We start from the raw sequence: 25740 nt of genomic DNA on the forward strand, positions 1-25740 counted from the left end.
TGTGCCTTAATTTCATATAGAAACACTAGATAACAATGTATTCACCTCGTTGGGTTATTTTAACTTACTTAGAACAGTTTCTGGCACATGTTAAGTGCTCAATAAATGCTAGATCCTGTTACGAAAATGAAGATACATATATACATACATATGTATATATTTTTCTGTAATATGCATAATATGTGTATATTTTGTATTGTCATGGGAAAATAGCCACATTATACCAAGTAAAAAAAAGTAACTTTATTTTTTTTTTTTAAAGATGACCAGTAAGGGGATCTTAACCCTTGACTTGGTGTTGTCAGCACCACGCTCTCCCAGTGAGCTAACTGGCCATCCCTATATGGGATCCGAACCTGGGGCCTTGGTGTTATCAGCACCACACTCTCCCAAGTGAGCCACGGGCCCACCCTGGCCTAGGTACATGTTGATGAAGGTTGGGCTGAGCCTCACAGCACAGCTGCCAGTTTGTTGCATGCTTAGGTTGTCTAGTCAGCATGAGTTCTCTGATAATCAACAAGTCGTGTGCCCCAAACAAAGGCTTTCTCAAAATCATCACAGATGTAAGTGTTCTTCCCAGTGTGAAGTCTCTGATGTTCAGCAAGGTATGAAATCCAGCTGAAACCCTCTCCACATTCTTTACATGCATAGCGTTTGCCACAAGTATGGACTTTCTGATGTTGAAGAAGGTGTGAGATCTGGGTATAGGTTTTCCCACACTTGTTACATTTGTAGGGCTTCTCTCCAGTGTGAATCCTTTGATGCTGAATCAAGTGGATGCTCTGAGTGAAGGCTTTCCCACATTCCTTACAGGCATAGGGTTTCTCACCTGTGTGAATTCTCTGATGTTGAGTGAGGGATGAGTTGTGACTGAAGGTTTTTCCACACTCCTTACACTTATAGGGTTTCTCACCAGTGTGGATCTTCTGGTGCTCCATGAGGTGAGTGCTCCGGCTGAAGGCTTTCCCACACTTGCTGCACTCATAGGGTTTCTCTCCAGTGTGAATACTCTGGTGTTGAATAAGGTGGGAGATCTGGGTACAGGCCTTCCCACAAACTTTACATTCATAGGGTTTCTCCCCAGTGTGAATCCTCTCGTGGCGTGTGAGGGAAGAGTTCTGGCTGAAGGTTTTCCCACACTCAGTACATTTGTAGGGCTTCTCACCGGTGTGGATTGTCTGGTGTTGAGTAAAGGAGGAGGTGTGACTAAATGCCTTTCCACACTCATTGCATATATAGGGCTTTTCCCCAATGTGCATGCTCTGGTGCCTCATGAGGTGGGAAATCTGTGTATAAGCCTTCCCACACTCGTGACACTCATAAGGCTTCTCACCAGTGTGAATTCTCTGATGCTGTGTCAGGGAAGAGCTGTGGCTGAAGGCTTTGCCACACTCAGCACACTCATAGGGTTTTTCTCCAGTGTGGATTCGCTGGTGCTGTGTCAGGGATGAGCTATGGCTGAAGGTTTTCCCACACTCATTACATTTGTAGGGTTTCTCCCCCGTGTGGATAGTCTGGTGTTGGGTCAGGGAGGAAGTGTGACAGAAGGCCTTGCCACACTCACTGCATTTGTAGGGCTTTTCCCCTGTGTGGATTTTCTGGTGGCGGGTGAGATGAGAGACCTGTGAATAGAACTTCCCACACTGGTCACATTTATAGGGTTTCTCCCCAGTGTGGCATTGCTGGTGTTTAATGAGGGACGAGCTCTGGGTGAAGGCCTTCCCACATTCCTTGCATTTGTAGGGTTTCTCTCCGGTATGGATCCTCTGATGTTCAGTAAGTGATGAGCTCTGAGTAAAGGTCTTGCTGCATTCATGGCAGGCATAAGGTTTCTCTCCTGTGTGAATGATGTGGTGCTGAATGAAATATGAGCTGTTGCTGAATGCTTTTCCACATTCGTCGCACTTGTAGGGTTTCTCTCCAGTGTGAATTCGCTGATGCAGAATATAGTCTAAATGGTAAATGAAGGTTTTCCCACATTCTATGCAGTTAAATAGTTTCTTCTCCATGAAGGTCCTTTGGTATTTCAAGCTCTTTTGTGGCCTGCTCCACTTCGGGGGCCTCTCTCCACCAGGCACTCTTTGCTTCCTAATGAGGGCTGAGGCCCTCCTGAGCTCAGTATATCTGAGGCCTTGCTCCTCAGAGGTGTCTCCCTTAGGAGTAGCAAATAAACACTTCAAATGCCTCGCCTCCTTTCCTGGGTCCTCCAATGGATGTCGACATGCCTGGGGTTCTCCCAACGTGGCATCTCCAAGCACAGCCCTCAAAATTCCTTCCAACAGAGAATATGACTCTTCAGAAATGCTCTTTCTTGGAGGTGTCTCCTGAGTAGTTACAGAGCTTGTCTCCAAGTCTGAAAGAAATGGAAAATACAAATATCATCTGTCCTAGGTCAAGGGAAGTTGATTATTTGGAACTGGCAGTGTAAACCTAAAAAGAATGGTTTCAAATTTTATGTTGCTCTTTTAAAAGGCATGAAGTAGACAGATTCATGTTCTGACTTGGGAGGATGTCCTCAATGTACTAAAAGTGAAGAGAACCAAATTGCACAACAGTTTATGAGCACGGAGATTAATCAGCCATGGCTTATAATGAATTTTTACAAACCAATAAGAAAAAATGATAAAAACAATCTAATAAAATAGTGAGGCAAGAATATAAATAGACAAAGAAGAATAACATTTAAATTTTTTTTATAAATAATATTTTTTTTTCACAGAAAAAAAATAAATGGCTGATAAATACATGTAAAGATGGTCAACATCAGTGATAATAACAAAAAAATCAAATCACTAAGATGCCATTTTATCCTTTATAGGTTGGAAAATATTAAAAATATACAAGGTTGGCAAGTGAAAATGACATAGGCATTCCCATACCATGTTTGTGGGAGGGTGCAAGGAAAGAGTTAACACAGAAGGTCTGTTTTACTCCATTTTTATTTATCTCCAAAGCCATGGTAATGACCCATGGCCATGTTCTGAGGATTAAATTCCTGGGATGTTTACACAGTTACTGGTTCATGATGCTTTTCTATATGCTCAAGACCATGGGTCAAGATGTACTAGGTTGTCAGCACTATTGACCTCAGATATGAAGATTCCCGATGTGCACCTGGTGCATGGTTTGGGGTCCTCACCATGGCTGGTCATATAGCAGGTATAAGCATATGTGACCGGCCCTCTTCAAGAACTCTGAATTCTTAAGACTCAAGTGGGATTCCCTGTGTGAAGACATCTCACATGTATCTTAATGGTTTTGTATTGGTAGCTATAGTGGATTGAATTATATTCCCCCAAAATTCACTGAAGCTTGAAGTGTGTCCCCTAAATTTTATGTATTAGAAACTTAGCCCCCACTGTAACTGTTAAGAGGGTGGGAGATCCTATTACGGTAATTGAAAGGTGGAGCCTTGCACAGGTGATTAGACTGTAAGACCGTGCTGTAGTGAATGGATTAAAAATGGTGGTCAGGGGCGTGGTTCTGAGGGCTTTAAATGAAGAGAGAGGAGAGTCTGTCTCTCTCCTCTCTCTGCTTCCACCATCTTGGAATGTGAGACCACTGGGTCACTGTTGCCACCACCAGATGGACTTTAGACTTCCCAGCTTCAGAAACTGTAAGTAATACATTTCGTTCCTCTTTATGAATTACCCATTCTGTGCATTTTGTTATAAGCAATTGAAACAGACTAATACAGCAGAGAAAAGCATGTCCACATGACCCTCACAGAGAGAGGAATGACTTGGAAGCCTACACTTGACCATACAGGCAGTCTTCAACTTATGAAGGTTTCACTTATGATGGTTTAGCTTATGATTTTCTAACTTTACGACGGTGCAAAAGCAATATGCATTCAGTAGAAACTGTACTTTGAGTACCCATATGACCATTCTGTTTTTCATTGTCAGCAGAGTATTCAACAAATTACACTGAGATATAACACTCTGTTCTAAAACAGGCTTTGTGTTACATGATTTTGCCCAACTGTAGACTAATGTTAAGTGTTCTAAGGATGATTAAGGTAGTCTAGGCTAGGCTATGCTGTTCAGTAGGTTAGGTGTATTAAATGCATTTTTGACTTATACCATATTTTCAACTAATGATGGGTTTATCAGGATGTAACCTCTTCATAAGTTGAGGAGTATCTGAATATTTGTTCTTACTGTCCTTGTATTACATTTGCTATGAGAAATTTTAGCGGTGAGTACAACTTGTTGACTCATGTGAATCCTTCCAGAAAATAACCAAACTAGGGAGTGGTTGTGGGACCCCCAAAACAGAGACATGACAACTAAATGTTATGTGGGATTCTGAAAATAATCTTGGTATTGTTGGACTAGGCAATGGTTTCTTAGATATGACACCAAAAGCACAAACAGCAAAAGAGTAGATAAATTGAACATCATCAGAATTAAAAACTTTTGTGCTTCAAAAATACTATCAAAAAAGCATTAATAAGACAACTTGCAGAATGGGAGAAAAAGTTTTGCAAGTCATAAATCTGATAAGGGACTCATATTCAGAATACAGAAAGAATATTTACAAGTCAATGATAAAAAGAAACAAACCAATTAAAAATGAGCAGATGGGCTGGCTGTTTAGCTCAGTTGGTTAGAGTGTGGTGGTCAGTATGGTGGTTAAGGCACAGGGTCCATGTAGTGGATTGAATTGTATCTGCCCAAAACTCACTGAAGCTTAAATTGTGTCCCCCAAGTTTTGTGTATTAGAAACTTGGCCCCCACTGTGACTATGAATCTTCTTAGATTTTTCAAAGTTTTTGTAATTATCAAACATAGCTTTTATTTCATTTCTGAAAAATATCGGTAAATATTAAATATACATGAGGCTTTTACAGAACAATCTTGCAATCTGAAGAAAGGAAGATGTAAAGAAGAAATGATTGAGCAGAAAGCACATCCATTTAGAATTTGTTGGAGGGGATTGGTTTTTTTGGTGCCAGTAGATTCGTTCATGGAATACCCGTTAATTATATAATTATCATATGCCAACCACAGTGTTGGGGGTGGGTGACCTTATGCCGAATAAGATATTTGGTCCTTGCCCTCAGAGAGGAGGGAGGGGCAGGCTCATTTGGACACATCCTATTTATCTCTTTAGCACCCCTGCCTTTGAAGAACCACTGTTCCCCTTTCCCTGTACTCTTGGTGGGCTGGTAATCATAGTCTCTTTAATCCCTCACCTCCAGAGTGGACGTGAGGCTTAGGCTGGCCAATTATAACCCCCCATCCACCAGGCCATACAAATTGGTTAAAGATCCAGAGGGAGCCAATCAGAATTTTCCTTGAGATTAATATATGGGGTTGCTAGGCAGAATATGTTTGAAACTGTGGATAGTCATGTTGAGTGCCACTTGGAAAGGCCTATAGATAGAATGAAGCCAGAAACAGACAAAATCAACGTGTGGTAGGAAAAAAAGAAAGAAAGAAAGAAAACAAACAAAATGTGGGTGGGGAGAGAAGGAAGGAGAGAAAGAGAAAAAACATGTGAGCCCTGACAATATCATTTAAGGCCTTAGATCCATCTATGCCCAAAGTCTTCTTACACTGCCACACCTTCCAGTTATATGGGCCAAAAAATCTAATTTTTCTTAAACTATTTTGATTCTCTACATGCAAGAGTCCTACGAATACATCAGATAACTACAATAACACTAATTATTATTATAATCAAAATAGGTAACATTTATTAAATGCTTACTAGGTGCCAGACACTATTCTAAGCTTGTCATATGTATTAAGTAATTTAATCATAAAAATTTCAATGAGGTAGGATACAGAAATGGAGGTACCAAGAGGTTAAGTCACTTGCCCACAGTCATACAGAGTGGCAGTGGCAAAATGGGGATTTGAACTCAGAGCCCACACTCTTGCACAATTGCAGTAATAGCACCTCAAGCAAGGAGCTGTGAAAACACTGAGAAGCAGCAGCCTAGAAGTCATGAAAGGCCTCCTGGAGGAGATGACCTATATGCTTCTTCTTGAGGAACATGGAGGTGTTTTTCAGGGAGAAAAACTAGGGAAAAGTGTTCCAGGCAGAGGGAACAGCATGTGTGAGGGCCCAAGGGTGGGAACACATGTTTAGATTCAGGTAGGGACAGGGGCTTCAGTGAGGTCAGGCCTCACTGAGAAATAAGGCCAGAGACAAAGCAAAGGCCGGACCATGGAGGGTCTTGAGTGCTGGGTTGAGGGGCAGAGACATCATCCTGGGGACACTGGGGAGCCACGGGAGGGCTGTGAGCAGGAGAGGAAGTGGGGTCAGCTCTCAATAGACAAAGACCCCTCTGGGCCTGTGTGTGAAATGGACTAGGAGTAAGATTGGAGGCCAGGAGACCAGGGAAAAGTAAGGGCTGAGGGTCCAGGTGAGAGAAGCCAAGGCCTGAGTCAGCAGGCAGGAGGGACAGGGCTGGGGGCTAATGGGCTGTGGTGGGTGAAGGGGACGAGGGGACAGATGTCTGGCCCTGAGATGGGGTGGTGGTGTCAGAGACAAAGATGCTCCAGTCCTCCTCCTCAGATGGAGTCCATGGTCCAGAGGGAGGCAAAACTCTGGCTTCCTACTGTTGCCTAAACATGCTCACCTAGCTCCTACTTCTGGGTCTTTATAAAGGCTACTCTCAATAAATAATTGGAATGATAACAACCATCACAGCCACTATTGACTGGGGAGTTACTGCATACCAGGCAGAGGGCCATGCTCTGTATCTGTTACCCAGCTATTCTTCCCAACCCTGAATACTGTTATCACCCCAATTTTACAAATGAGAAAATCAAGGCACAGAGAGGCTAAGACTTGCCCAAGGCCACACAGCTAGGTAGTGGTGAGCTGGGATTTGAACCAGGAAACCTGGCTCCAGAGCCCATGATTTCACCTGTGTGCTATGCTGCCTCATTCTTGAATGAACCTCACTGACCATGATAGACAGGCTAGGAAGAGGGCTCACACCTACCAGACATCCTCACCCACCTGGACAGGTAACTCGCTGGGCTTCTCTCTCCTCCATCTTTGGCTCTTCCCCTCGCTCCAGACAGGAGATCACATCGGGTTTGGACCCGGGAAGGCCTACCCCTGGGAAAAGATACAAGACTTGGTCATGTGTGCAAGAATTACAGGGAAGCCTCAGGGATGGGCCCCAGGCCCTGAGTCTACACAGGGGAGATGCAAACATCAGGTGCCTAATGATTAGAAGCTCTAATGGTCAACAGAAGACCCATCTATTGAGTGCCTAGTATGTTCCAGAGAGAGACTGAGCCCTGACAAGACTGTTTAAGGCTCTAGGTCTGTGCTGTTCAAGTTGAATGCTAAAAACACAGTCTTCTGTGTCTAAAAGGCTTACTACGAGAAAAATGCAAAATCTCTCAATAATTTGTATATTGATTATAACGTTAACATTATGATAATATTTTGGATAGCTTGAGGGAAATAAAATGCATTATTAAAATTAATTTCACTTGTTTCCTTTTATTTTTTTAATGTGGCCATCAGAAACTTTAAAATTATGTAAGTGGCTTGCATCCTACGTCTATTGGATAAATGTGCTCTAGATTAAGCTACGCCTAAAGCCTTCCATCCCAAGACTTCGAGAAACATAAGTCAAAACATCCTCATTTTGATGAAACTCTCTTGAACACCTGTAGGCAATCATTTGATCCCTGACTAAAATATGAGAAAATCCCAACAACAATATTTAGAGTAATACTAAAAAATTTATGTGTATTAAGCACTTACTATGTGCCAGCCATGTTTCTAAGCTGGTTAAATGTATTAGCTCATTTTTACCCTCCAAACAGGAAACTCAGGCACAGTCTATTATTGTGTGAGCTGGCGTGGAAGAAACATAAGGTGCTGTGAGAAATCATAGAGGGTGGGGAAATCAAAGGAGGCTTCCTGGAAGAGGTGAGGCAAAAGGTGCCTGTTCTAGGAGTGAAGGTGAGAAGAACTGTGGTTCAGCAAACATGCCCACAGGCCTCCCCATGCTGGCTTAGGCATTGCTGGGAATACAGAAATGAACTGGGCACTGCCCTGCCCTGTAGGAGATCCCGATCTGAAAGGAGAGGGAGACCTGGACACAGTGACAATCCAGGGTGACTCCTGGACGCCTCTCCTGTAAGAATCCCTTCCCTGCTCCACCTCAGGCACCCTCTCCTTTGGTTACATCCTAGACCCATTCATCACTGATCGTGACCCCACCTCCAACATCTCAAGTGTCAAACACCCCATCCCACCTCCCAGCCTCCGGGTGCCTTTCTCTGCTTCTCGACTCCAACTGTCTCACTCCCCTGCCAGCACTCCTACTTACCCTATCCTTGGCCTGCACAGAACTCACCAGGTAAAGTCCCAACAGTGGTTAGAGCCAACTATCCTCCGATTTGGGTGCCGGTGCCCAAGAAGATTGAGGGCATTTTCATCAAGGACTTACCTTAAACTTGGAACTGGAAGTTGCAACAAACAATTGTATATTTTCTCCCCACTCTCCAAAATGATCATTTTGTCATTTCTTCCCCCTCTTCCCATATGCTACACCTCACTCCCTATTTGCAACTGTGACCTCCTCTCATTGTTCAAAGACGCCCTTGGATGCTAGCATCTACCCTTCCCCACCGCGAGTCCCACAACCAACCTGCATCTCTACACCCACACTTCGCCTACCCTCTGGTATCCTGGAGACCGCCCCTGCTCCAGGCCAAGACCAACCCCTCCACTCTTCCCCGAGTTCATCTGCTCTCACTCACTCAACATGCAAGGAGTTGGCTCCTTCCATTGTGCCTCGGTCGTTGGAACTGCTAATTTCTCAGCAATAGGGGCTTTGCTGGTGTAATTAGTTAAGACGAGGTCCTATGGATTAGGGTGAGCCCTGAATCCTATGACTGGTCCTTCTAAGAAGAGGAGAGGACACACAGACAGACACAGAGGGCAGAAGACCACATGAAGGTGGAGGCAGAGATTGGAATGATGCAGCCACAAGCCAAAAAACACCAGGAGCCACGAGAAGCTGGAAGAGGAGAGGTAGGACCCTCCCCTAGGGCATTCTGAGAGAGTGTGGTCCTGCCAACACCTTGATTTTGGACTTCTGGCCTCCAAAACTATGAGAGAAACAATTTCTGTTGTTGTAAGCCACTGAGTTTGTGGTCATTTGTTACAACAGATACAGCAAACTAACACAGCTCCTTACTAATCGTTCCCTGACAAACAGGCTGACACAGATCCCACCTGAAAAGACAAATCTTCCCTTGACTGGAGAACACAGTGCCCTGGGATAGCCTGTTCACTGGGTGGGCAGGGGACTGTTCCTGAAATGAGTGACCTGGTGGAGGGGTGGGTCTGGGGGGACATGATGAGCTCAGTAGAGACAGGGAATGTGGGGTCCTCATCCCTCACCAGGGAAGTGTTCTGGAGGCCACTGGCTGCACAAGGTTGGAGGTTAGGGGTCATACAAGTTTTGCAGAAGAGGGTGGACATGGCAGGCCTGAGACAATTTCTTTGGAAATACCTGCTGGCAAGGCAGGCCTTTGGGTGGCATCTGGGAACCTGGATTTCAGGAAATTCCCCATCATTCCCTAATTGAGGAGAGGGGCTCACTGGGCCTAAGCTGTGCAAACAATGAACACCTACTTTCCTTCTGGAAGCTGAAATTTGGGTACATACTAAGCAGATAGGACCAAGTAACCTTCCCCCAATAACAACCCTGGGCACAGAGACTCTGACAAGCTTCCCTGGTTGACAGCGTCTTACATGTGTTGTCACACTTCATTGCTGGGGGAACTAAACGCATCCCATGTAGCTCCACTTGGAAACGATTCTGAAAGCTCACACCTGGTTTCTCCCAGACTTCGCCCCCTGTAGCTTTTCTCTTTGCTGACTTTGCTCTGATTCTTTTCACTGGAATAAACCATTGCCCTGAGTATGACTACAGGCTGAGTCCTGTAAATCCTCCTAGTGAGTCACCAAACCTCGGGGTGGTCTTGATGACCCCAACACAGAAGTTTAAGCCAAATTTTGATGAGGTTGTCCAGCAAAAGTGTGTGAGTGAGTGGAGCTGAGGATGCAGCCTTCACATCATTATCACCACTTACAAGGAGAAGCAGAGACAGAGGAGTCAGCAAAATAAACTGAGAACAGAGAGATGGAGAAAGCAGGAAATAGACTAGAGAGGAGGCTGCGGCGAGGGTCTAGGAGGAGAGCACGAGGCCTGAGCAGGGCCTGAAGAGGAGGGACAGGACGGATGGGGCTGTGGCCTGATGGGCTGTCCAGTGAGAGGGAAGGGCACTACAGACTGAATGCTTGTGTCCCCGCAAAATTCGCTCGTTGAAACCTAATCACCAACGTGAGTGTATTAGGAGGTAGAGCCTTTGGGAGGTGATTAGGTCATGAAGGCAGAGCTCTCACGATTGAGATTAGTGCCCTTATAAAAGGGGCCCCAGAAAGCTCACTTGCCTTTCAGCCGTGTGAGGTTAGAGAAGATGGCAGGTGTTTACGGACCAGACAGCAGCCCTCAACTGACACTGAATCTGCCAGTGCCTTGGTCTTGGACTTTCCAGCCTCCAGCATGGTGGAAATAAACATCTGCTGTTATAAGCCATCCAGTTTATGGTAGATTGTTATAGCAGTTTGAACTGACTAAGACAGGGGCAGGGACGGTGCCCAGCAGTCTGTTCTGGGGATTGGGGGGACGTGGGGCCAACCAGAGACAGGGACCCAGATGAAGAGCAGGACAGTGGCAATGCTGAGCTCAGCGTGGGGTGTGGAGAATGGGAGGGGCAGGGGCAGGGTGTTGTGCCAGGCGGCAGGAGGGTGGACAAGTGGAGGATTTGGGAGACATATTTAAGGAACAGCATTTATGTGCTTTGGGGAGAAGATGCCAAGATCAGTTTGGGACCTTTGATTGGGAGGACGTCCAGGCACTTGGAATCCGAGCTTCTGGAATGGGCATTCATTCCAGCATGGAGCTGGAAGCCATGCGATGGGGTAGGTCACCATATGTAGGGAGGGAAGCATGAGAGGAGGGTGGGGGCACAGGCAGAAGATCTCATGGGACCCACATTTTATAGGACAGGCTGAGATCTCGGGGCCTTCTGGGATGCTGGGACTCTAGGATAAGCCGGTGGAGAGACAGAGAAGAAGAGAGAGCCAGGCATGAGAGACCAGTGAGAGGAGCACAGAAGGCGCCAAACAGCGGCAGTGAATGGACACTGTTAAGAGGGGGTGGGCACAAATGAGGAGAGGGCAGAAGGGGACAACAGGTCTATTCCTGGGGAAGTCTGGAGCGAGGCCTCACCCAGTGAAAGAAGGTTCTGATAGTTCTCCAGCATCACGTCCCAGTACAGCTCCCTCTGGCTGGGCCCCAACCAGCCCCACTCCTCCAGGGTGAAGTCCACGGCCACATCCTTGAAGGTCACTGAGTCCTGCAAGGGCCAATTTTACATGGTGGAGGGGCACATCCTTCTAGAACTCTGGGCAGGACAGGTCATGGGTCAAGAACCTGTGATTGTCCCTTGGGCTGGAATGTTCTGACTCTACAGATTTGGGATGATTGAACCAAACCGGCCCACAGGAATGTAAAACATCTAGAGTTAGTCCATAGGCATCTTGGTAGAAAGAACAACAGCCCTTTCCACACGACTCTTTACTGCCATCTATTGGAAAATCATCATAATATACTAATTACTTTTAGGATATGACAGTTTACTGCCATCTACCTGAAAGCTGCCACAATACATACACCAGTGTTTAAGGGGTAAGATGTGAATCCTGCCCCTGAGACAAGGCACCTTGTGTTGTGGGTAACCTGCACAACTGTAGGTGAACGACAACCCGAAGAAACACATTTTTTAAAAAAAACTATCAAGCCATTGTGTGCAAGAGATATTCCTAAGTCCCATTCTATCCCAGACCCCATCCCTGACTCCCAACCCCCATTCCTGAGTCCAGGGATAAGGCTCAGGGGTGAAGCAAAACCATCCACTGCCCACTTCATCTGGTAACCTGCTGAGTAACGCTGCTGAATGTTAGAGGATTGATTTTTGGACTTGTCATAAGGTCTCAGCTCAGAGCATTCTGCACCAGCCTACTGGCCTCCCTCACTTCCCAGTCCCAGACCTGCCCCCTCTTCACATTGGGAGGGACAGAAGATAGTCATATTATGTATATATAGAGAGGGGGCCCTCTCAGGTCCACAAAGTCATCTTGGGGGAGGGGAAGCCCAGACTTACCTGGCCCTTAGCCATCAGGGTATCAGTGGTCATTGCTGGGTCCTGGGCATGCACCCCTGGGAAAAAGGTCCAGGCAAGAGTCCAAAGAGCTGGGGGAGAAGACCGGAGCAGAGAAGGGGTCAGTTTTGGCCCAGACATCAGACACCTTCCCCAAAGATGGCTGGTGACAGAGGAGGCCCTGGTCTCCTAAGAACCAAAAGAAAGGCTCAGGACAGGCTATCTGAGGCCTCCATTCCATACCAGTAGCAACAACACTACCAACCATACAGTACAGCTCACTGCACCCACAACAGCTCTCAGAGCCAGGAACTATACTTATCCCTAGTTGAGGAAATCCAGGCATAAGAGGTTAAGGCCTTTGCTCAAGGTAGCAGAGATTTCAAGTGTCAGAGTGGGATTTGAACCCAGGAGTCTGGCCATAGACCCAACCTTCCTTTCTTTCTTTCTCTGTTTTCTTTTCTTTTCTTTTTTGGCAGCTGGCTGGTATGGGGATCTGAACCTGTGAACTTGGTGTTACAAGGCTGTGCTCTAACCAACTAAGCTAACTGGCCAACCTCCCCGCTCCCCCCAACACTTTTATGTCTTATAACTTTTTTTTAATGTGGAAAAATACACACAACATAAAACTTACTATCTTAATCATTTAAAGTATAACTTCAAGGGGGCGGCCCGTGGCTCACTTGGGAGAGTGAGGTGCTGATAACACCAAGGCCACGAGTTCGGATCCCTATATAGAGATGGCCAGTTAGCTACTTGGGTGAGTGTGGTGCTGACAACACCAAGTCAAGGGTTAAGATCCCTTTACCGGTCATCTTTTAGAAAAACAAAAATAAATAAATAAAGTGTAACTTCAGTGGCATTTAGTACATTCACAATGTTGTACAACCATCACCATCATTTAGTTCCAGAACACTTTCATCAATTCCGTAGCCATTAACAGTCACCCAATCTCCCCATCCCACCCCCCAATCTCCCCACCCCCCAATCTCCCCATCCCACCCCCATTTCACCCCTGCCAGCCCCTGGAAACCATTAATCTGCTGTCTGTCTCTGTGAATTTGCCTATTCTGAATATTTCATATAAGTAGAATCAAACAATATGTGGCCTTTTGTGTCTGGCCTTGTTACTTAGCACATGCTTTCAAGGTTCATCCATGTTGTAGCATGCATTAGATCTTCATTCCATTTTCTGAACAATATTCCATTGTATAAATATATCACAGTTTGCAGAGGTCCTTCTATCTGTCTTAAAAATCCTGCTTAAGGATCTTGTAGTCCTGCTTAAGATGTTGTTTGAAGAAAGGTTCCAGTTGCTGAAATAAAGTTTAACAGTCCCTGCCAAAGAGAGGTTGGCATTCAGAGTGTGCAATTACCCCTATTCATTCAGGAGATGGGCTCTGAACTCCATGTGAGTGACAAGCTCCATACCAGGTTCTGAGGATGAAGATGAGATGAGGGAGACTTGGCTCTGCCCTCAAGGGGCTCACTCCCTGATGGGGAAGACAGGCCTGGACACAGACCAGGTGGTAGGCTGAATAATGGCCCTAAAAGACATCCCTGGAACCTGTGAATTCTACCTTAAACAGAAAGTGTACTCTGCAAATGGGGAGATTATCCTAGATTATCTGGGTGGTCCTAAATGCAACCGCAAGTGTCTTATAAGAGGGAGGCAGAGGGAAACCTGACAAAGAGAAGGCCATGTGACAGAAGCAGAGAGAAGCAGAGGCAGAGAGAGAAGACACTATGCCGCTGGCTTTGAAGATAGAAGAGGGCTGGCTGGTTAGCTCAGTTGGTTAGAGCATGGTGTTATAACACCAAGGTCAAGGGTTCGGATCCCCTTACCAGCCAGCTGCCAAACAAAAGAAGATGGAAGAAAGGGCTACAGCCTAAGGAATGCAAGTGGCCACACGAAAGTGGAAAAGGCAAGGAAATAGATTCTCCCCTAGAGCCTCTGGAGGGGGTACAGCCCTGCTGACACCTTGATTTCTACCCATTGAAACCCATTTTGGATTTCTGGCTTCCAGAACTGTAGGAAAATAAACTTGTGTTATTTTAAGCTACGAATTTGTGGTAATTTGTTACAATAGCCATGGGAAACTAATACAGTCCACAAAATGAAAAATTTCAGCTCCTCACACACGTTCCCAGGCAAACAGCTACACAGGAACATACGCACCTGAATGCCAAAACCAGCAGGTGAAAATTTGATGAGGAAATGAGAAACAGAGTTTTACAGAGTCTTAACCATCTCCCCACAAATCACTTATTGTGGAAGAAAAAAGGGGGATATGTGGAGGATACTAATGTATTTCACAGGGCCTAACTTATAGCCTGGTGGGGCAACAGCCCTGTAGTTTTAGGTATAGCCTAACCTTTTGGTATTGCACATAGAAGTGTTAAGCTTGGGAAAGACAGAAAACTTTCCCAGGACTAAAGTCTCTGGTGTAGATAAAAAATTGTAACACAGCAAAAATGCTTGCCCTAAGGGCAGTCATCCTTGGTGCAGCTAAACCTAATTACGGGAAAGTATGTGAGCTAAAAGCTTCAAAGATAATGGTTGGGCGATGTTCCTCATCTCACCTTCAGCTGTTTCTTTGAGTTTCTTGGGGAAGTGAGTGTTGCCAAGACAATTATCTTACTGTTCTTTTTTGTAACCACCTGTGTTCCTTTTCTGTAATTTTCTTGCCTGGAAAAGAAATACTGAGAGAAAACCTGATTTGGGGTTATTTTCCAAGAATTCTTCTCCCTTAAAGGATTTGTCTGGAATTAACCCTTTCGGGCCTCTCACTGGGCTTTGAGTAATCCTTTGCATCTCCATCACCCTGGGAGAGGTGATAACTTATTAATTACAAAAAGAAGAGGGTAACTTCAGAGTGGAGAAATCTGGTAGATACCATCTTAACCAAGTTATCAAGGTTGATGTTACCTGTGATGAGTCAAATCAACATCACGGGCCCCTGATCTACTGAGGACACAGTATCACTCCTGGAATATTCCTGCCAAAATGTGGAACCTCAATCTAATCATGAGGAAACACTGGACAAACCCAAACTTAGGAACACACATATTCTACAAGCATATGGTCTGTAATCTTCAGAATTTCCAAGACCATGAAGGTCAAGGAAAGACTAAAAAACTGTCCCAGATTAAAGGAGACCAGAAAGACCTGACATCTGATGCAGTGCATGATTGGAGATTTTCTTTCACCATTAAGGTCATTATTGGAACAATCAGCAAAAATTTGAATAAGGTCTGTAGATTAGTTAATAGTATTGTATCACTGTTCATTTCTTGATTGTGATCATTTTAGTCCATTTTCTGTCATTCATAACAGAATACCTGAAGCTGGGTAATTTATAAAGAACTGAAATTTTTTTCTTACAGTTTGGGAGTCTGGGAAGTCCAAGGTCAAGGGGGTTCATCCGGTGAGGACCTAGTGGGAACTCTAGAGTTCCAAGGTGGTGCAGGGAATCACACGGTGAGAGGGTAAGGCCATGCTAATGTGCTAGCTAAGGTCTCTCTTCTTATAAAACCACAATTCCATGATAACCCATTAATCCAGTAACTCATCAATCCATTAATCATGAATGGATTGATCCATTCATGAGGGTAGAGCCCTCACCATCCCATCACTTCCTAAAGGCCCCATCTCTCCACACTGTGGCATTGAAGATTAAGCTTCAATATGAGTTTTGGAGTGTTCATTCAAATCGTAGCAGTGATTATGGTGCTATGGTTTTGTATAAAAATGACTTCCTTTTCAGAAAACACACAGAGAGTCACTAGAGAGTGGGGTGGGAGGAGGTAGGGTGCAGAGGCCCAGAGAGAGGAACAGAAACCCAAAGACAGAGGGAGACAGAAATTTGGGGAGATGGAAAGAGACCCAAAGAGAATGGGGACAGACAGAGAGAGGGGAACAGAGGCAAGGATGCGGGGAGGGGCAGACAGAAGGGGTGGGACGCAGCAGGTGTAAGGGTGGAAGGAGATCCGAGAGAGAACAGCTGCTCAGGATGAGGGGGACAGAGACGAAGGGTGTGACCGCATAGTGTTGCTCTTGGGCTCTGGGGTCAGAAACTGTGGATGTGATTCTAGGTCTACCACGTTTTAGCTCTGTGACCTGGGAGAAGCTGCAGAGTCTCCCCGAGTCTGTTTCTTCACTTGCAAAGTGAGGAAAGGGAAGTTCCCTTTCCTAGGCGATCGCAGCAGTCTCGCGCGCGGCCGAACTCCTGGCAAACAGCAGGCGCCCAGTTCCCACACGCCGAGTCCTCTGAGTCACAAGTGTGCTAGCGGGGCTCTGGGGCCGCGCGTGACAGGAGGAGGCGGGGCGTCAGCCAAGGCGCCCTTCCTCCCCTCCCACTCAGGCCCGACTTGGACCCGCCCCCTGAGCGCCTGTCCATCTGCCTAGCCCGGCCCACACTCACCTGCTGCGGCTCGGGGCCGCAGGGTCCAGGCTCACCTGTGCACCCCGGCGTGTTCCACTGGATAGCCAGGCCTTCCCTCGCTCCAACGGGCTGCGAATGCGCCTGCGCGGTCGCTATATTGGCACTCAAGTCCCGGTACTTTAACCGCGGCATCGCAGCTGGACTACATTTCCCAGAAACAGTTGCAGCTCACGCTCCTCCCGGACTAAGGTCTGTGAGTGTGGGGGAATGCTGGGAAATGGAGTCTCAGAGTAGGATACGTGGCGGGAGAAAGATTGTATCTAAACAGCTGCGTTGCCGCTGGAGGAAACCTGGTGTTTGAGAAATGTCTGGCTGTACTGGCACTGCGAATATCCCCGTGTTAGCCAGAGTCTTTTCACTGTCCTCCACAGGAGGCGATACCATTGTCCATTTAATCCAAATTTCTCCTACCATAGCTGAAGTCTTTAGGACTGATAAAAGTTGGCCCCACCTAAACTGATGGTGAATGAATAGAGCCCCTGTCACTTAGTTACTCAATTAGGCTGTGCATCCGCCTTTGTTTGCCTCAGTTTCACCCATCACCTCTTGAAGAGCAGTGTGGTGAAGGACATAGAGCCTATGCCGAGACCTGGGAGGTGTATATTCACAAATGCAAAGATGGCTCGATATTAGGATATTATATATAATTCACCTATTTGATATATCAAAATACTATCAACATATCCATAGATACTGAAAGGCTTTTGGTAACATTTAGTAACCAGTCATTTCTAGATAAGCAGAATAAATTAAGAATAGGCCCATATTGGGCCGGCCCGTGGCTCACTCGGGAGAGTGTGATGCTGATAACCCCAAGGCCGCGGGTTCGGATCCTATATAGGGATGGCCGGTTCGCTCACTGGCTGAGCGTGGTGCAGACAACGCCAAGTCAAGGGTTAAGATCCCCTTACTGGTCATCGTTAAAAAAAAAAAAAAAAAAAAAAAAAAAAGAATAGGCCCATATTGAACAATAATAACAAAGGTAAAGAGTTACTGGTCTCTTCTTGTGTTTAATTATATGCATACTTATAATAAAAACCCCATATCAGGCTTAATGGTAAAATACTAAAGAAATTCCCGTTAAACAAAACAAATTGTCCACTACCACCACCTTTGGAAGAACTATCAACGTAATTAGACAAAAGAAAGAAACAAAAATATCACTGAAATAGAGAAGTCCAGGTTCTCATCTTCCTTTGCATGTGATATGATTGAGATCTTGAATATCAGACAATCTCCTGAAACACTAAGATAAACAACAAGATAATTCTGTAAAATGGATACAAAAAAAATATGTTTTCTCTCTTCAAACAAGAACCATTAGGAATCTAATGAAAAATAGGGGTTACTCAGATTTTAGCCCCTTATTTACCTGATATATTTTAATCTCTTTGTTATCTCGGGCAGTTCTCCACTCTCTACACACCGTTACCAGCGTTCCTTTTCTATATAGTGTTAATCCCTCATTGGGTTAATCTGTGGCAGAAACCAGATAGCTGTTCCCCAAATTCCTTTCCTCTACTTTTTATGCATATAGCTGGACTACATTTCCCAACCTTCCTTGCAATTTGAGGTGGCCATGTGACTAGGTACTGGCCAATAAAATATGAACAGAAATTTCTGGGTTTCATGCCAAACCCAGACCTGGCCCACTGAAACCTTCCCCTTGCCACTTTTCTCAGTCTGTCTCCTTCTGTGATACAGATGAAAACTATGACCCTAGAAGTCACACGTTGAAGATGGAAGTAGCCTAGGTCCCTGAATTGTCACTTGGACAAAGGCCACCTCCAATCAAAAACACCCATTGTAGGCCTTACGTAAGCAAGAAATTAATCCAGTATACCTTTTGGAGGTTAGTTGGTTATAGTAGTTAGTGTTACCTTAACTAATACACACTGTGTCATGTGTCAAACCATGTGTAGAAGAGGGTGAATCTCAGCCCCCAATTTCTCATGTACAAGAAATAAAACTCTTTTCATTGTTCAAATCTAAGTCTGATTTTTATTTTGAGTCACCCATTCCAATGGGGGTGTGTGTGAGGAGTCATATGGAAACTGAATCTCTGTTATGTGGGGACCTCCCTTTTTCCTGAGAACAGTGTCTAGATCCAGGAGGTGTCTGTAGTGTCTGTAGTGTCCAGTGATCCTTTGGCATGGCCACCTCCAGTCTGGTCACATATTCTATTTCTTCCGTGCCTCTCAAGGTGCAGGAATGACTACAAGAGGCCCCAATGGGGCCTCTGTCTCATTTCCCTTGCCATGACTGGTTTAGTAGTGGGCACGCGATCTCATTCTGACCAATGAGATAAGAGCAGTGGCCCACGGGGAGCTTCTGGAGAAGTTCTCTCCGACTTTCAGAAGGAGACCTGGTCTTTTCTCTTCCTCTGGATGTTGACGTGTGTAGATGTGACGTCAGGAACTGCTGCAGCCCTCTTGTGATCATGCAGACCAAGACCTTTTCCAAAGACAGAAGACAATTTGAATCATGGATATCACTGCTGAGTAGCTGTGATCCCAACAAGTAAAAAGTAAATATATTTATTAATAAACCACTCCCTTCTGTATTATAAGACCAAAATTACAAGAGTTGACATCTTTTTTTTTTTTTTTTTTTTTTAAAAGATGACCGGTAAGGGGATCTTAACCCTTGACTTGGTGTTGTCAGCACCACGCTCAACCAGTGAGCCAACCGGCCATCCCTATATAGGATCCGAACCCGTGGCCTTGCTGTTATCAGCACCGCACTCTCCCGAGTGAGCCACAGGCCGGCCCAAGAGTTGACATCTTTGAGCCTCACAGGGCCCCGAAGGCCTAGCTGTGAGTTCTCCTGCTTTTGCCAGATAAGCTCCCAACCAGTGGGAAAAGCTCCCTGTCCAGCTAGTTGTCCTATAAGCCAGACCAGCTGCACCCCTCTGGATCCTCAATCGTTAGCCAGTGAAATTATTCAAACAAACCAATCACATTCTCCCATGGGACTGGGGGGTAACTCACCCTCTTGTTACTACAAAGTCTGCCTCCCACAGCCCCCACTGGTTTACTCTATTTCAGAGTGCAGCTCCCATATGGCCCTGCATGGTGTGCAGTGTCATCTTCCCCTGGGCTGTGAGTACATGTGACTAATAAACCGCTCTCTCTTTCACCTGTCCAGTGTTAGGTATCATATGTTCAGCCATCTTATATTATTTAGGGCAGGGGATTTCATCTTCACCAACGAGGTGAATACAAGGTTATCCTAATACTTTGTGCCTTGCATACAACAGATACTCATTAAAAATGTGTACATTGTCATGGTAATGTAAGTACAGTTATTTTTATACTAACAAGGTATACAATCAAAAAAGTTTCGGGGCTGGCCGGATGGCTCAGTTGGTTAGAGTGCAGCCTCATCCTTATAACACTAAAGTCATGGGTTCGGATCCCTGGAACAGCCAGCCACACACACACAAAGAAACTTTGGCAAGCCCAGATTTGTAAGATATGATGCAGGTGCTTTGCCAGGCAATCTAGCTCTTCCACAGTCTGGAGTCTTCTCACATCAGCCTCATCGCTTCCCACTCCCCACATTCTACTCACTCTTAGACTATTCCCAGTCTTCATTCCAGTTTCATCAACCACTTTATCATTCCCTTAGCTCCTATTCCATCTATCACCCTCTCAGCTGACATGTAAAATTCATATGAAGTTGAAATCTCAGTGTTCATAAATATAGTTTTATTGGAACACGGACATGCTCATTCTTCTACATACTGTCTATGGCTGCTTTCAGGTGTACAGTGGCAGAACTGAGCTGTTGCAACAGAGACTGTATGACTTGAAAAACCAAAAAAATTTTCTTGCCCTTTGAAGAAAGCTTGCTGATTCCTCATTTAAACCACTGTTCATTGGGAATAATGTTACTTACAGCCAAAAAAAATAATAATAATAAAAAATCCTGTTACTTTTTATTGTCCCGTTTTTATAGATGAGAAAACTCCAAAACTTAGAGGTCACAGATTGAGCAAGAGCAGAAACCTGAGTTTGTCTAATTTTACCACACAAGCTGTTAGCTCTGTCACCTCCCAGAAAGCCTCATGAAACAAGGATGGAGAGCTATAAAAGATGGTAGAGGAGAAGAGATGTGCTGGCCCCTCTGTCTGTCACCTGCTGGCTGTCTTTTGGCTGATGGCCTTTTCCTTACCTTCCCCAAGAAGTGGTAATGTTGTCCTAAGTAGTCAGAGCCCAAGACCTCAGATGGGTCATAAGAGTTAAGGGGGAGCCAGTTACTGCATTAGCAGGGACTCGTCCCTGGTCTCTGCTGTATGACTGATGGGTTGAGGCAGGGTCTCTCCAGACTGAACCGGGATAGCTTCACCAGAGAGGTCTTCACTGCATCACTGAGGGCTGTTTGGTTAATAATAAAGCCATATTTTGTTTCGCATTGTGACTGGCAGGGCAGGAATCGGGAATCCTTAGGTCCTTCTGTTACATCCTAGAAACCTATCCTACAAAGACAATCCCAAAGAAATAAATAGCTTTATATCCACACGTTTGTCTTAGCATTATTCAATATTAATAAAAACTTAAAATTACACAAAAATTGTAAAAAAGAAAAACTAAATAAGATTTATAATTGAAAATGACTTTTGAGTTCAAAATCAGGAGATCTATTAAATAAATAGCAGTACATCTCATCCATGAAATGTTATTGAGCCGTGCAATAATAGTGATAACCACAAAGTAACATGAGGACATACTTGCAAAAGAATGTTAAAGGAACAAAAATCTTAAAAGTTAGGTATCTTTCGTGTTTATAAAGATGTGTGCGCATGTGCAAAAGTTAGATGAACAATGCATTGCCAAAATGAAATAACAATAACTGTCACTTATTGACAACACTCTGTGGGTTTTATTAGCTCATTTAACCAGCACGACCACCCTATGAAGAAGGTATTGCATTCCCCAATTTAACGACAAGGGCACTGAGACAGAGGATTTATATAACCCCTTCAAAGTCCCAGAACTAGGGCCGGCCAGTGGCTCACCTGGCAGAGTGCGGTGCTGATAACACCAAGGCCGCGGGTTCGGATCCCATATAGGGATGGCTAGTTAGCTCACTTGAGAGAGCGGGGTGCTGACAACACCAAGTCAATTTAAGATCCCCTTACCGGTCATCTTTAAAAGAAACAACAACAACAACAAGAACAAAAACAATCTAATTATCAACACTTTACAGATATAAGCGCTCATTCACTCCTGGACTCCTTAACAAGGGAAGCATAGCATAGTTATTAATCCCATTTACTGTGTCACCCCGTGAAAGCCTTTAAACTTTCTATGCTTTGTTTTCCTCATTATACATGGGGAGATAAATATCCTGTTCCTTATGTTATATTTAAATACGTTGATATAAGTAAAGTCATTATAACACGTGACAGAGAGAAAACACCATGTAGGTGTTTGCTATTATTATTAAAAACAAGTTATAGTAATTCCCACCTTACGACGTTGTATTTGCTGTTCCCTCTGCCTCTTCTCCACTACTGTTTTGGAAAACACCTACTTTTCTTGCAAGAACAAGTTCTTACAGCCTCTCCTGTAGCAAACTTTCTCCGATTCCCACCCAGCCCAGCTGGACCTGGCAACTCCCTTCCCTAGGTTCCCACAGGAACATCCCAGTATCCTAGCTCTGATATTATAATTGCTGTGCTGTAATTCTTTAGTAATTGTCTCTCCCACCCCAGACTGCGCTCTCCGGGAGCTCTCATCACACTATAATTTATGCACAATTTAATTATCCGTTTATTGTGCACTTCTCCCACGAAATTCCCATGAAGTTAAGAGAGTGTCTGGACTTGGAGCGTGAAGACAAAAAAACCATAGAAAAACCCAACCCCCACAACACTGCTCACTGCAACACAAGCAAAAAGCATTTTGGGGCCCACCAGTTTGCGACCCCCAAGCTTCAGCCTTTCCCGAGTGGGCTGGGATCTGGCTGCCAGTTTAAGAAGTGCGCGTGAAGTCAAACATCTTTGACACATCTGCAGTAGCCAGGGCCCCGGCAGACTGGAGTAGGCTCCTCGCGGAGGCTCAGGTCGCGGGAAAGAGGAGGAGGCAGTACCGGGTCAGAGATGGAGAGAACCAAACATTGGAGCCTGGTGCCCGGTGCCCGCGCACTTTTCCGATACAGTGGGAGGGAAGGGACTGCGAGGGGTGAGGGAGGTGCGGGAGCTCCGGCAATAGGACAGTGCGCGTGCGCAAGGGATGGCTGGAAATTACCATTCCTCAAATCCAGATCTATTTCAGTAGTTCGTGTCTCGGCTCCACCTCTTCAAAACCGCCCCCTTCAGTGCCGGCCCGTGGCTCACTCGGGAGAGTGCGGCGCTAGTAGCGCCGAGGCCGCGGGTTCAGATCCTACATAGGGATGGCCGGTGCGCTCACTGGCTGAGCGCGGTGCAGGCCACACCGTGCAGAGGGTTGCAATCCCCTTACAGGTCCACACAACAACAACAAAAAAACCGCCCCCTTCAAAGCGCCCTCTACTGCGCACGCACTAAAACTGGTGTCTTGGCAACGGTGGCTAGAACAAGGAAACCAAGATTTCGGCCAATCAGAAGTCGTCGTTTATGTGCAGGCCCTCCCACCTTTATCGAGACTGAGGCAGAGGATTCTGGGAAATGTAGTTGGGGAGTCCGGCTGAATTTATCAATACCTAAAACTTTCTCCGCTAATCTCTCACTTTTCCCGTCACGTTACAGATGTAGCAAGACTTGTTTTGTTCTGCAGTATTTGAAATAAATTAGTTGCCAACACTACCTATGGAGAAATTTCACATAAAAATCTAAATCTCCGGGTTCTCTTGAAAAATCTGAAGATCTGAAAACACTGAGGCTGTTGTTTCGCCACGATCACAATAGGATGGAGCTGTATATTTTCTATTTTTATGAATGGGGACTTACAGTTCACTTTGTTGATCTAAAAAGAAATTGCGGCCAGATACAAATACCAAGGATTTATTGAACCCATATGATGATTACAACGAGGGAGACGCATAGATCAGGTCGCCCTGAGAAATCCCTTCTGAAGAGGGCCAGTGGAGCTCAGCATTTTATGATGACAAAAAGGGAGAAAAAAATCAAAGGAGAGAGGGGGAAGGACAGCCCTCCTAATCATGTCATCAGTTTTTCTATTGGTTGTACATGACGTATACATTTGGGATTGTTACTAGGTTACATCATACATGTAGTGATGTAGGGTAAAGTTTACCAGAAGTATACTGGGTGATTTTATGGCTTTCTGGCACCATTATGTCTGCTTCTAAGTGAAATGGTCTTATGATAATATTTTCCAGGACCGGTGGACGTGACTGCTGGCTTATCCCAGATCTCCCAAGGCACTATAATTTAGCTGACCTGGTCAAAGCAGATTTTTAACATCAACTTTACCTATCTGGACCCACACAGTATTTGAGGTTTCAATCCTAGATCCTGCGAGAAACCACCAACCTCCTTTCCCTGGCATTTGAAGCCCTTCACTATATGGATCAAAACTGTCTTTTTAGGCTTTTCCTCCAACACTACCACCTCATTTATTCAGCAAATATTTACTGAGTGACTGCTCTGAGCCAGGTATTGTGCCAGGCACTGAATCTTTAGCTAAATTCAACTTTTCTCATCAACCCCCACCCATCCCCTCATACATATCTCATTATCCAAATTCTGAATTAGCTATAGTTCTGCTGGCAAGTTTAGAAATAGAGGGATCCCCTCTTATCCAAATCTACTCAGTTCCTACTTTGGGTTAGTGAGGAGTGAGTTCAGATAGCAAAAGACTTACATGAAAATGTATCCAAATCTATTCAGGTACACAGAGGGTAAAAAATTAGAGTTCAGATAGAGAGGGAAACCTGTACTCCCCACACTGACCACTGCTTTTCCTCTTCTTAACCATCCTTGATGGTCTAGTTACATTGTCTCCTGGCCAAGGAGGAGAGGTTACCCCTACAAACCCTTAAACAGGTTGTCCATCGCTTTTGAAGGTCCAAACACTTCTACCTTGAATTAGGATAACTGGTGTCTACGGTTGAGTAAGACCTGGTCTCAGCCCTTGAGGAGCACCCAGTTGAGTGGAGAAACAGAGCTGGATGCCAACTGGGGGGAGGGTCCCCAGGAAACTGACAAAAGCATTGAAAAATTTGTCACAAATTTTATTAAACTTCTTTTCCTTTCTCCTTAAAAACGCTGAAGCCACCAGTCTACTGCAGCAGGAGTTTTCGATTTTGCCTGTATGTGCAAGCCCTGGTCAGAGAGAAAAAGGCTGGAGGTTAGAAAGAGAGTTTCAGCCCCCTCCAGGTCAACCCCCCCCCCCCCCCCCCCCGACCAACTTCCCTCCAATCATTGGCTTGATTTGGCTCAGCCAGTGACATCATAGGTCTCTGGGCAAATTTCCAGGGTTCTCAGCCAATCCGCATTGGTTCATGAGGGAGGAAGGAGAGAAAGTTTGGGACTGGGAGTGAGGGTAAAATGTGGTAACAGAGCTGAAAAAGGCAGGTGGAGAGAGAGGGAGAGAGACTCAAAGAGAAAGGAGAGAGAGACAAAAATGGAGAGAAATTAGGAAAAGACAGAAACCAGGTATAGTGGGTTAAACTGTGCTCCCCCCCTCAAAAAAAGATATATTCAAGTCCTAACTCTCAGTACCTTTGAATGTGACCTTATTTGGAAATAGAGACTTCGCAGATATAATTAAGGTGAGATGAGATCATCCTGGCTTTAGGCTAGGCCCTACATCCATGACCGGTGTCCTTATGAGAGAAAGGAGAAGGAGATTTCAGACACAGATACGAGGGAAAAGCCATGTGAAGACGGAGGCAGAGACTGGAGGAAAGCCAGGAGCCAAAGAATGTCAACGATTGCCAACAGCCACCAGCAGCTAGGAGACAGGCAAAGAACGGACTCACCCAGAATCCCTGGAAGGAACCAGTCCTGCCAATCCCTAGATTTCAAACTTTTTGCCTCCAGAACTCAGAGAATAAATTTCTGTTTTGTTTTGTTTTGTTTGCAGTTGGTCTGTTCAGGGATCTGAACCCTTGACCTAAATTTC

At 45.2% G+C, this 25740-nt stretch overlaps 1 protein-coding gene, 1 long non-coding RNA gene and 1 other non-coding gene across 5 annotated transcripts in view; 1 reads left to right on the forward strand and 2 right to left on the reverse strand.

Annotated features, from left to right (window-relative positions):
- Positions 1-268: 268 nt before the first annotated feature.
- The window catches only part of IZUMO2 (IZUMO family member 2), a 45352-nt gene continuing 19880 nt past the window's right edge, over positions 269-25740 (reverse strand). Inside the window, exons 6-9 of one of the 3 annotated variants that reach the window (XM_063092207.1) lie at positions 12225-12313; positions 11291-11417; positions 6982-7083; positions 269-2353 (exon numbers count right to left, since the gene is read on the reverse strand). In XM_063092207.1, the coding sequence (XP_062948277.1) occupies positions 489-2353; positions 6982-7083; positions 11291-11417; positions 12225-12313 (2183 nt within the window). In that variant the 3' untranslated portion in view covers positions 269-488. Of the gene's footprint in view, positions 2354-6981; positions 7084-11290; positions 11418-12224; positions 12314-16645; positions 16727-24858; positions 24939-25740 lie in introns of those variants that run through there. The other 2 variants (XM_063092208.1, XM_063092209.1) reach the window with 2 other exon arrangements.
- Positions 13999-14072, forward strand: TRNAI-UAU (transfer RNA isoleucine (anticodon UAU)). Its single transcript has one exon. It is a non-coding gene; the product is annotated as a tRNA-Ile (tRNA).
- On the reverse strand, positions 18683-21808 carry LOC134374075 (uncharacterized). The gene is made up of 3 exons (XR_010023011.1): positions 21687-21808; positions 20843-21146; positions 18683-19120 (listed from the first exon to the last, which is right to left on the reverse strand). It is a non-coding gene; the product is annotated as an uncharacterized LOC134374075 (long non-coding RNA).

The sequence above is a fragment of the Cynocephalus volans genome, chromosome 3 (assembly GCF_027409185.1).
Source record: "Cynocephalus volans isolate mCynVol1 chromosome 3, mCynVol1.pri, whole genome shotgun sequence".
NCBI lineage: Eukaryota > Metazoa > Chordata > Mammalia > Dermoptera > Cynocephalidae > Cynocephalus > Cynocephalus volans.